Here is an 11,441-nt window from a genome sequence, read left to right as displayed (position 1 = left end):
GAACAAAAGGTACGTTATACCACATGTGGTGGACTTGCCCAAAGATTAAAACCTTTTGGGACATGATCCATGACGAAATAAAAAAATTGATAAGGACATCACACACACAAAAAGGCAGAGGCATATTTATTAGGAATCCTAGATAAAGATATCCTCAAAGATAAAATTAACTTATTTCTATACGCGACAACAGCAGCAAGAATTTTGATTGCTAGCTATTGGAAAGAGGAAAACATCCCAACAAAAAGAGAATGGTTGGGGAAACTGCGAGTACCTGGAATTAGCAAAATTGACAGTTATAATAAGGAGAAAATCCAAAACTATGGTTATGAAACAATGGGAGTGCTTAAATGATTATTTACAAAACCAGGGCTCAACTACAAAAATCTGGTTGTGTTTAGAATAATCTTGTGCATAATATAAAAAAATACAAAGTGAGACATTAAGGAAATCCAAAGGGAAAATATGAAAAACAGAGGCTCTGAAGAACGGATTATTAAAAACGCGTGAGGTAAACGGTGGAAGTCTTTTTCTTTTTCTTCCTTTTCCTTTCTTTCTTTTCTTTTCTTTTTTCTGTTTTTTTTTCTTCTTCAAAAGAAACAATTTATTTGAGGTGGATAGGGACAAGATGAAATTATACAATTGAATATAAAGGTAGATGGGAGACGGCTATGTATTGTGAGTGCTTATCTGCTTTTGAAAATTTTCACATGTGATTTTTTCTTTTACTTCTTTGTTCTTTCTTTGTTCTTTTTTCTGATATCTTATTCGTCATTTCAATGTGTTATCATGAATAGCATTTTATAGAGGTAGAAATAACTGTAAATATGAAAAAAGACAGAATATTCTCTAATTCTTTTTCCTTGGTTAGATGTATTTTCTTTTTCTTTTGTATTTTCTTTTGTTGTAAATATGTATGTTTTTTAATTTGTACTGAATAAAAATCTATTTAAAAAAAAAGAACCCGCCAAAAAAATAAAAATAACCAGAAGCTTTTTTTATTAGGTATAGTAGGTAGAGAGATACCAAGACAAGATAAAAAATTGTTCTTATATGCAACAACTGTGGCAAGAATATTGTTAGCCCAAAGATGGAAACAACAGGAGCTACCAACAAAAGAAGAGTGGCAGATGAAGTTGATGGGCTTTGCATAACTGGCAAAATTCCTGATGGGAGGAATGTGGAACCAGCGAGACCAAAGAATTCCAAAGGAACAAATTTATATTATATCTGAAATACAACTGTAAGCAATTAACATCATTGGCAGGGTTATTTGGAGATTTGTAAGATGAAACTGCTACCTATTCAGGTTGAGTAATACAATATTTTAGGTAATGATATAACAACGATAGGAAACGAAGTGAAATGCAAAGATGTAAAGTTGAATTTTATAAACCATCAAATCAGAGGGAGGGAAGTCATTAGGCTCAGTTGAGCCAAAAAGACAAAATAAGAGGGTACGATGTTACGTAATGTGATTTATGTAAAACAAATAAAAATCATTTTTTAAAAAACATAATTAGGATTAAGCCTCAGGTGTGCTTCTATCCCACAAACTAATAATACTTTTTAAAGAATGCTATAAGATGGGTCCCGTTAGCGAGAGAATGCGCATATCCTGTATGGCAGAGGAGACAATGTCACACCCATCCTAAATTCACGGCTTAATGTCACATTCTTTGGAGCCTGGAAAGTGAACTTCTGAATTAGGGCAGTGAAGAAAATAAAGAGCTCGGTCCTCGCCAACTGCTCTCCAAGACAAACTCGCTTTCCTAGAAGAGGGGGAGAAAGAGACTGTTTCAGTGGAAAGCTTTTGCTACAGTAAACTTCTCCTTTTGTAACTAGTTGTTGCTAAAGCCGTAGTGACAGAGGCCTATTTAAAACGACACTGGTGGACCAGGAAGCCAAATGCCTATAAACATTCTGTTGTTTCAAAATGAAGAAACCAGTCCTATCTATTTCCTCATCCCCTCAAAAAACCACACGGCTCAGTGAGGAGTGGAAAGAGAGCATGCCAACACCGTATTGTGTAACATCACACCTCCTATGGCAGCCATTTGTGTCTTACACACAGAGCACTTCCTCAGAATGCCAGATATGTTCAATAGGGTGGGGACCCCTACAGTGCACAACTATTTTAGCAATACACCAGACTTCCCCCAACCAAGCCATTATCATGTAGTCACGATTGCAATTCTAATGAGCCACCCATTAACTTTTGTTACCTGCAGAGAATGGCAGAAACGCTTCCCTTTTCCTGAACTGACCATTCTCCAGGAAATGGCCAGGATTAAACATATTGGGTGTTTCCCACTCATCCTTGTCAAACAGCACAGAGGTCAAGTTGGGGACCATTATGGTTCCCTGTCAAAGAAGAAGCAGATTAAACTGACAGAGAACTCTCTGTATTTTTATCTGTGCAATTCTCTACGGTAGTACTGAGCCTCTTAGATCCAATACCAATGCTGTCCATTAAATAAGAAAGGATATGTTTTGAATGAGAGACTTCCGAGTAATTAATTGAACCACAGCTCATGAAAACACAGGTACCTCTATATATTTTAAAATACCAGACTTTACCTGAGTGTTTAGGGGATTTACAATTAGAAACACCAGAGGCTGGCTGTTTCTGTTTTGTGTGGTTAGTAATGACCACTAAAAAAGAAAGTAAAGAAAGATACTAGCTATCCATACAAATGGTTCAGACTGCAGTTGGAATCCATTTTTGCAGGGTGTGTGTGTGTGTGTGTGTGTGTGTGAGAGAGAGAGAGAGAGAGAGAGAGAGAGAGAGAGAGAGAGAGACCCAAGTCTATCTATCCCAAATCCATCCCCCCAAGAACACCCAAGACTCCCTCCCCAGTCCTGCCTGTTGGTCATACTGGCTCAAGTTGGTAAGAGTTGGAGTTGAACAACATCTGGAGAACCTCATCATGGCTAACCCTCATCAAGAACCTTGGCTTCCAGTTTCCACATCTTAAGGGAAGAGGAAAAGGAGGTAAGAAAGCTATTAACATTTACCTTGGGAATATGAAACCCAGCGAGTGTAGTTTCCTTAGTTGTCATCCGGGGCACATTCAAAGGCACAATGCTGCTTATTCTTTGAACTTCATGAACAACTGCATTGGTATAGGGCATTCTGTCCCGGTCATCCATCGATGGCTGGCGAGACTGGCCAATCACAGAATCTATTTCCGCTTGGACTTTTGCTGCAAATAAAAGAAAATCTCCTATCAACACAAGAAGGATATACTTTATCTAAGATCTGTAGAGGAGGCCCATCTTTAATATTTAATGGATTTGAACAAACACAGAATTGATACTCTAAATGAATGGGTAACCAAATTTTCACTTATTGGAATCAATTTTCATTTGGACCAGTCAGCAGAGTATCCTGATATTTTAGGAAAGGCACCTATGATCTGCATTAGCAAATGAGGATTTAGAAATAAACAAAAGAATATCATCTGCAAATAAAACCAACTTGTATTCAAATGAATTATACACTACTCTGTAGATATACTCATGTTGTCTAATAGAGCAACCTGAAGACAAAAGTTGTTGAGCTCTTTTTATTTTTGCCCCCCATCTCTTCTAAAAAATGAATTTCCGAGTTTCATTTTTTTATTAAATTCGCCAAAATCTACACTTCCAACATAGGCTGCCACAAGTCCAGGTTTTCCCAGACATTTGTTTAAGAGGACCATGTCCAAGAAATTACTGACGCATGGCAACCCTAATAAATTGCTGCTTTATTATTATGTTTCATTTGTGAATCACTGCTGTATGTTTGATTGTAATGGTGAATGTTGAAATAACAACTTGCTTTTTGGTGTTTTTATCTTTTTAATAAGTGCTATTCATCCTGAAAAGGATAGAGATAATTCCTGCTAAGAATTAATTGGCTTTCTTTAAATAACATTTCATAGTTGTTTTTATACAAATCTTTTATTTTCTCTGTTACTGCACTGATTTGTATCTCAATTTGGAATCATAAACTATTCTTTTTGTTTTCATTGATCTTTTTCTATGTTTATTTCAACAATTTCTGGTTTTGCTTTATTTAGTGTATAACTTGCCAGAATCTTCCATTTCCTTATCTCTTTTACACAACTGATGGGTATAAACATGTCTAAGTACAGTGATACCTCAGGTTAAGCACTTAATTTGTTCCGGAGGTCCGTTCTTAACATGAAACTGTTCTTAACCTGAAGCACCTCCCGCTGCCACTGCGCTGCCGGAGCACGATTTCTGTTCTCATTCTGAAGCAAAGTTCTTAACCTGAGATACTATTTCTGGGTTAACGGAGTCTGTAACCTGAAGCGTATGTAACCTGAAGTGTATGTATCCCAAGGTACCACTGTAATGTTCATTAATCTCGGTAGGTTTACTCTGGATAGGACTTAGTTGAATATAACCGAAAGTAATGAAAGGGAAATAAGCCAACTACAGTTCTACCTTGAATTTCTGGATAAATGGCCGTGTAAAGTAAAGCCCAGCGCAATGTTGTAGAAGTTGTTTCTGTTCCAGCAAAAAACAGATCCAGTGTTGAATGTAGAAGGTTTTCTTCATGGAAACTGGAAGCTGAATCCTCCTTAAAACAAAAATGCACCAGGGAGTTAAGCTGCCATTAAAAACACCATCCTGTCAGACCCACAAGTCTACCATGTCATTAAAAATGCCATGTCATTAAAAACCATCATCCTAGTATCAGTCCTATCTGTCAAATGATCACCAGGGGATTCCTCAGCTCTGTTTCTGAGTGTCCAGAATACAGCAGGGTCAGGTCAACAGTCCCCTGGATCACTGAATCTAGAATAAATATTGGTTTAGCCTTGTCAAGGTCCTAGTCTGAACTACAGACTCCTAGACAGGGTGGATTCAGACAGACAACTGAGGCAATGGTAGGTCATGAGATGCCTCTACAGTGATGCTTTCAGTCATATCAGCTGTCTGTTCTGACAAATCACAGACAAGTGGTGGAATTTGGGCAGTAGACCAGAATTTGGGCAGTGGACCTTCTGAAATGCATGGTTTCATTTTAACATGTACACTTGCAAATGCACACATATACTTTGCCTGTTCATCTGAATACATACAGAGTCAATGAAAACAGCATAGCCTTCTTAGACAAACCACTTGTGTAGCTAGTTCTGGCATTTTATATTGTATCTCTGCCTTCTCCTATTATCATTGCTGCTGCCATGAGTGCTGGAGGGAGAACTGCTCCCTGCTGCGAGGCCCATTTCCAGCTGGCCTAGGGGGCGGGGCCCAGATCCGGCTTAAAAAGCCAAAGAGGCTCCTGGGAGCCAATGGGACATTGCTAGAACAACTCTTGGGTTTGGGCAGCTGGCTAAATTGCTTTACAATGTTTTAAGCAGTTCTAATTTTGGTTCCTCTGGTATGTTTTTGTCAGGTTGCGTTTGGTTAAATGTTTACTTGGAGTTGGCAGTTCTTTTAATTTGGGTATAACTGTAAACTGTTTATTATTGTTGTTATTATCAGTTTCTGTTGATTTATTGGTTTGTTCCTTGTATAGGATATTCTGTTTATTAATGTTTCATGTTTTGTGTGGTTTTATTTATGCTGTACGCTGCCTAGAGTAGCTGGGAAAACCAAGCCAGATGGGCGGGATATAAATAAAATATAATAAAATTCTTCTTCTTCTTCTTCTTTTAAAAATTATATACTTTTTGTTCTTTTTATATCTCAGCTTGGTCATTTCATTTAGGTAGGCATAGAGAGAGGTTATTTAGGCAACAGAGGCAATGGTCATGAGAAGCCTTCATTGCAGTGATGCTTTTAGTCATGCCAACTATTTGCTCTCACAAACCACAGACAAGTGGTGAAATCCCAGCAGTGAACAAGTGGGGAGGTGACCTCATATTCTGTGCATGCAGAAATGTATTTTGTCTGAAATCATAAACTCAACAGAAGGAATATGGTCAGCCACTAAGGACCATTCAGACAAGCCACATAACTAGTTCTGGTTTTTAATATTGCTTCTCTGCCTTCTACTACTCTTTTATTTATTAAAGATATATACTGTTTGTCCTTTTCATCTCCTACCTTGGCCATTTCATTTAGGTAGGCATCAATGAAGTCTCTGGGTTCAGATGGGTTCCAGTCTTCTTTGTGTTTTTCAATGATTCCTCTCACAAAGGATTTCAGCTTTCCCCAGTTTTTAAAAACAGTATTATGAGGCCCTGGCAAGTGCTTCATGAGAGTGGGAAAGATATTGTACAGCTGTGGAAACAAACACTAATATCATATATGTGCAGAGAAACCCCTCTCAAAAAATATTCACATCATGCCATACAAAGAAGAAGCCTACTAGGGCTATTTCCGAGGAAAAATAATAAAAGATTATGTGCGCTAGTTTTGTGCACCACCCAGTATTATTTAGTTTTGTAAATTTCAGGAACAATATTTGAATGTTTGAAATTAGTTTCAGGAACAATATTTGAATGTCCCCTACATGGAATATAAAACCAACACCTTCTCTGGGGAAAGCAAGCAGAGAGGAGGTTCTGTAATATTAAAGGCATCCCAGCAAATATGCCTTCAATATTATAATGGACAGTGTTAAGACAAGATGGCAAACGGACATGCATGGGAAGAGATACTCGAATTACTAATATGAGAAAATAAAGAAATCAGAACGTGAAAACCGAAGTAGATGGATAAATATTCAACCAAAGTGTGGAAGTCTCTTTGGGCCAAAGCGGTTTCGTTTTCATTACTCACAAGACCTACCCGACTCCAAATAGTTGCTTGAAGGTACATCGTCTCATCAAGCAAGTGCAATAACATCTGGAAACGGCTGTCATAGTAATCAAAGCGGTCTCCAAATGTGATGGAACAAATGATATTTGAAACAGCATTATTAATCTGAAAGTGAGGGTTAAATGGCTGCCCTGGAAGAAGGGAGGGGAAAAGGTAGAAAAGAAATAAGAGTGCTTATGGCTTCCATATAACAAGAGCAAAATGTGGGGAATATAGGTGGGGTGTGGATAGGATCTATGAACAGAAGAAACAATTTAGTATGAATGTTAAATCCTGTGATTTAAGTTAGGACACATCATATAATACGTTAAGCACACTTATATTTTAAAATAACCCTTTGTCCTCTTCATAGGGTAGGATTATTCAGCTGGAGGAGGGCACAGGTAATATTCTACAGGTGGAGGATGTAAATATGAAAGCACCGTGGTGGAGTCCTATAGCTTTGGTAGCATATGCTGAACAGCTGTGGGTATGGTTTGGCCAAGGCAGGAGGTTGGGAAAGGACATTTTGGCTAACAAGAATGGCAAGGGCAGTCCCCATCAGAGACAGAAAAAAGAGGCACAATATACCAAAAGAATACAGTGGTACCTCAGGTTACATACGCTTCAGGTTACATACGCTTCAGGTTACAGACTCCGCTGACCCAGAAATATTACCTCAGGTTAAGTACTTTGCTTCAGGATGAGAACAGAAATCATGCTCCGGCGGCGTGGCAGCAGCAAGAGGCCCCATTAGCTAAAGTGGTGCTTCAGGTTAAGAACAGTTTCAGGTTAAGAACAGACCTCTGGAACAAATTAAGTACTTAACCCGAGGTACCACTGTATACCAAACTTATGACTTTATTTATGACTTTGGTTGTTGTAGCTCTCAAAAAGGGGAACACATAATCAGCCCAAACACTAAATGTACCTATTTGTTCTTGTTATTTTATCCTACTTAGTGGTTTGGGGTTGCAACAAAACTCAGAATAAGCTCCAAGTCCCACAATGGATATGCACCTGTGGTGTTGTTTTTTTAAAAAAATCCTTCCAATTATGAGGTTCTCCCAGCTCCAGCAGAGCTACATTTGTGGAAAGGAATGCCACACAGCTTTGTACCATGAGTGTGTATACGAAATAGCAGTTTAAATATCACAGATGATGCCACTGGTTTATGGGCTCTGGTGCTCACCATTCTCAGCTTCAATTGCATCTGTTAGGTATCGGCTCTCCTCCTGTATTCGTTCTTCTAAAGACCTTTTGCCCAAACCAAAGTTTCTGAGAGTTGATAAGGCAAATCGTCTTTGTTGTTTCCAACTAAGGCCATTAGAGAAGATCAATCCTAAATAGGAAGAATTAATATCATGTAGCAGATATGTACTTTTAAAAGGAGTAACTGCAAATTGCAAGGAGATTTAAAAGACCTAATTATAAAGGGACTCCTCTTTCCATTAAACTATTCTGCTTGTCTACTTATACCACACTGAGGAGACTGCAGAGCATTTGAACTGAGCTAAGCTGCTGCTGCTTCACTGTTGCTTCTTGCGTGTATTACTCTTTTGATTGTGGTTTTAATAGGAACTTTAATTTTTCCTGAAATATTTTGAGATTGGTGTAATGATACAGGAAATGAAAATGAAAAAAATCTAATCGTCAGGCATGAAAACATAATATTATCAAACAACCTAAGGGTTTGTACAATTAAGGCAGACTTGGGAAAATATCACGCTTAGTAAATTTAAATAATTGAGCACATTAAAAGAAACTCACCAAATGATGTAAATATTTCTTTATCAAGAGGAAGGACTGGACGATCTACAAAGTTTTCACCCTGATGGACAAGAGTCTCTTTTACCAGCTGCAATCCATTCACAACCACAACCCGCCTGTTTCCAACCTGAAGGCTGAAGATGTTGCCATATTTTTTTGCAAACTGAATGGAGAAGGAAGAACTATGTAAGGGGGGATATATATGTAAAACATTAATATTGTGTATTAATCTGTCTGCATGGTGGGCTGGGATACTGTTTCTGAATGGGAATCTTAACTTGTGCATTGTAAGGTGCTTAATTATTTATCCAAGCAGATATCTACCTCAGGACCTTTCTCTGGGCCAGAGTTGGAGCAAAAAGGCAGAGGTGGTAGAAAGAATCTGTTGACAGATCTGTTACAAATAATTGTTAGGTAAAATAGATCCTCTGTGTTCAGAGGCAATACACATTTGGCAGCTATACCAGCAAGGGTCACAAGCTACTTTCTAGTGTAATGTTGTGCTTAACTCATGTCAGGGACCTTTCAGTCATCTTTACCTTTTGCATGGAAAAATGTGGTTTCTTGAAATCCATGTTTAGCATGTTACCCAGCAAGGGAAGAGGCATGGGCCCTGGGGGGAAATCCCTTGGGCGAATCTTTTTCTTGTAATCAGCAAAAAGCAGAAATGCAACCAGAAACACCAGAACGACCTGCAGGGACAAGGCCTCCCAGAGGACAGAGAGCAACTGGAGCAGCATCTTCAAAGCCTTCTAGCCTTCCTTTGTCAGAATGGATTGCTATCTGTCATGGGAATCTAAAATCTTATGCAGGTAGAGCAGCCACACCTGCCCTCTTGGCTAACGTTCCTGTAAGAAAGGAAAGGAAAGTTTGTGCACATAGTTATACATCATGGCCACAGATAGGCAGAAGGGAGATAACCTAATGAGTCACCCAACCCAGAGGGGAAAAAGAGAGTGGGGGAGAGCGGTTTCTGAACTAGAATATTTCCTTCCTGTTTTTACTTCTTTGGAACAGTAAACGTTTATTTCCTTTATGACATTTCTAAGAAGGGTTTTTTGCAAGTGCATAAAAAAATTAAAAACTTCTACCAAGGGAGATGCCTTCCATTCCTGAGGCATTTGGACCAGCTATAGTTTCAGCAGCTCTGACCTTTGGCCAGGGGCGAAGGAAGGTGTCATGACACCTGAGGCAGGGTCATGAGGTAGGGCGCATGTGCAACATCGCTACGTACGATGCAAGCATGCGACGCTGCACATGCGCTGTATAGTGGTTTGCCACCGGCACTGCTCCAGCGCTGTACGGATGGTGCCGGGATCCCTCCGGTGCCGCTACAGCCATGAACGGAGGATCTGGCACTGTCCATACAGCGCTGGAGTGGCGCTGGCGGCAATCTGCTAAGGACAGCACATGTTGCACGCATGCGCTGTACATAGCAACGCCGCACATGCACTATTTAGCGGTTTGCTGCCAGTGCCGCTCCAGTGCCGTACGGCGCATGTGCGGCATTGCTATGTACAGTGCATGCGTGCAACGCCACACATGCGCTGTACTTAGCAGATTGCTGCCGGTGCGGGATCCTCTGCTCGCGGCTACAGCCGTGAACGGAGGGTCCTCCAAAGGCAGCTGCGCTGCCACGAGCCCCCACAGGATGACATCTGGTCACCCCTGCAAATATGGAACCCAGGGCGTCCCACCCCAACCCCATTGCGACGCCGCTGCCTTTGGCTAATGAGGCCAAAGGAGAGAAACTGATTACCTCCGTTCAATACTACATAGATTTTCTTTTGGCAACAGACTGACTAGATCAAGGACTAGGTACCAGCATCTATCCTGATGTTTTTGGTCTCCAACTCCCAGCAGCCCCAGCCAGTATGGCCAATAGTCAGGGAAGATGGGAGAAGGATCATTCAGAAGGCCAGAGCCCTCTAATACTAGATAGTTTTAGCTAATAGGAGGCCACGTGGCAGAAGAAAAGTTGGTGCAATGTAAACACCAAAGTAATTTCGTTGTCCCCGAGAGGGGGCAATGACAATAAAGATATTATTATTATTATTATTATTATTATAAACACATTGCCAGGAGCTCTGGAATGGCTCTGTCCACGTTTATGCAGCACATCAACATCACTGCCGTGTTGCTATTCTCCCTCTTAGTAAATACTTGCAGCATATGAAAGAGTTTTTAAGGATGGCTTTATGTAAAATGAGGGATGCGGGTGCAGTGGCGTAGTGTGGGTTGTCAGCACCCGGGGCAAGGCAAGTAATTTGCGCCCCCTAACCCGTGGATTTGCGCCCCCTAACCTGTGGATTTGCCCTAACCCCAGATGTTGCGCCCGGTGCAGCCGCCCCCCCTGCACCCCCACACTACGCCACTGTGCGGGTGGCGCTGTGGGTAAAACCTCAGCACCTAGGACTTGCCGATCGCATGGTCAGCGGTTCGAATCCCCGCAGCGGGGTGAGCTCCCGTCATTCGGTCCCAGCTCCTGCCCACCTAGCAGTTCGAAAGCACCCTTAAGTGCAAGTAGATAAATAGGTACCGCTTTATAGCGGGAAGGTAAACGGCATTTCCGTGTGCTGCACTGGTGCAGGCTCGCCAGAGCAGCTTCGTCACGCTGGCCACGTGACCCGGAAGTGTCTCCGGAGAGCGCTGGCCCCCGGCCTCTTAAGCGAGATGGGCGCGTAACCCCAGAGTCGGACACGGCTGGCCTGTATGGGCAGGGGTGCCTTTATCTTCACCTTATGTAAAATATTAATATTTCAGATCAATACAGGTGAAATTGTTCCAAATATTCATTACTGTTCACCTACTAACAAGAAGAAGATGAATAGTAAGTCCATTGTTCTTTAAAATCCTATTTCAATTGTCAAACAGATTCAATAGTATCAAGCCTGGGGTAAGCAATATAT

At 40.7% G+C, this 11,441-nt stretch overlaps 1 protein-coding gene across 2 annotated transcripts; it reads right to left on the bottom strand.

Moving 5' to 3' along the window:
- Nucleotides 1–110: 110 nt before the first annotated feature.
- Nucleotides 111–10,522, bottom strand: LOC114598924 (cytochrome P450 2J4-like). 2 transcript variants are annotated; one of them, XM_028733307.2, is made up of 9 exons: nt 9,072–10,519; nt 8,533–8,695; nt 7,955–8,104; nt 6,754–6,914; nt 6,067–6,243; nt 4,456–4,591; nt 3,019–3,206; nt 2,226–2,364; nt 111–1,772 (listed from the first exon to the last, which is right to left on the bottom strand). In XM_028733307.2, the coding sequence occupies exons 1-9, from the start codon at nt 9,270–9,272 to the stop codon at nt 1,597–1,599; spliced, it is 1,491 nt and encodes a 496-aa protein (XP_028589140.2). In that variant the 5' UTR covers nt 9,273–10,519; the 3' UTR covers nt 111–1,596. The 2 variants fall into 2 exon arrangements, with proteins under 2 accessions (XP_028589140.2, XP_077784826.1); XM_077928700.1 differs by lacking the exon at nt 2,226–2,364 and having other exon boundaries at nt 9,072–10,522.
- Nucleotides 10,523–11,441: the final 919 nt, after the last annotated feature.

The sequence above is a fragment of the Podarcis muralis genome, chromosome 5 (assembly GCF_964188315.1).
Source record: "Podarcis muralis chromosome 5, rPodMur119.hap1.1, whole genome shotgun sequence".
In the NCBI taxonomy this organism is placed as follows: domain Eukaryota; kingdom Metazoa; phylum Chordata; class Lepidosauria; order Squamata; family Lacertidae; genus Podarcis; species Podarcis muralis.
The sequence above is the reverse complement of the archived record's forward strand: the minus strand, read 5'-3'. Positions and strand labels throughout refer to the sequence as shown.

Bases quoted from the DNA above. Each gene is read 5' to 3' on its own strand.
- LOC114598924 (XM_028733307.2), bottom strand. From the start codon at position 9,272: ATGCTGCTCCAGTTGCTCTCTGTCCTCTGGGAGGCCTTGTCCCTGCAG. The intron at 6,915-7,954 runs GTGAGCACCAGA...CCCTTCTTCCAG, and splicing joins TGCAATTGAAGCTGAGAATG to GGCAGCCATTTAACCCTCAC. The intron at 2,365-3,018 runs GTAAATGTTAAT...CTTCTTTGACAG, and splicing joins CTGGGTTTCATATTCCCAAG to GGAACCATAATGGTCCCCAA.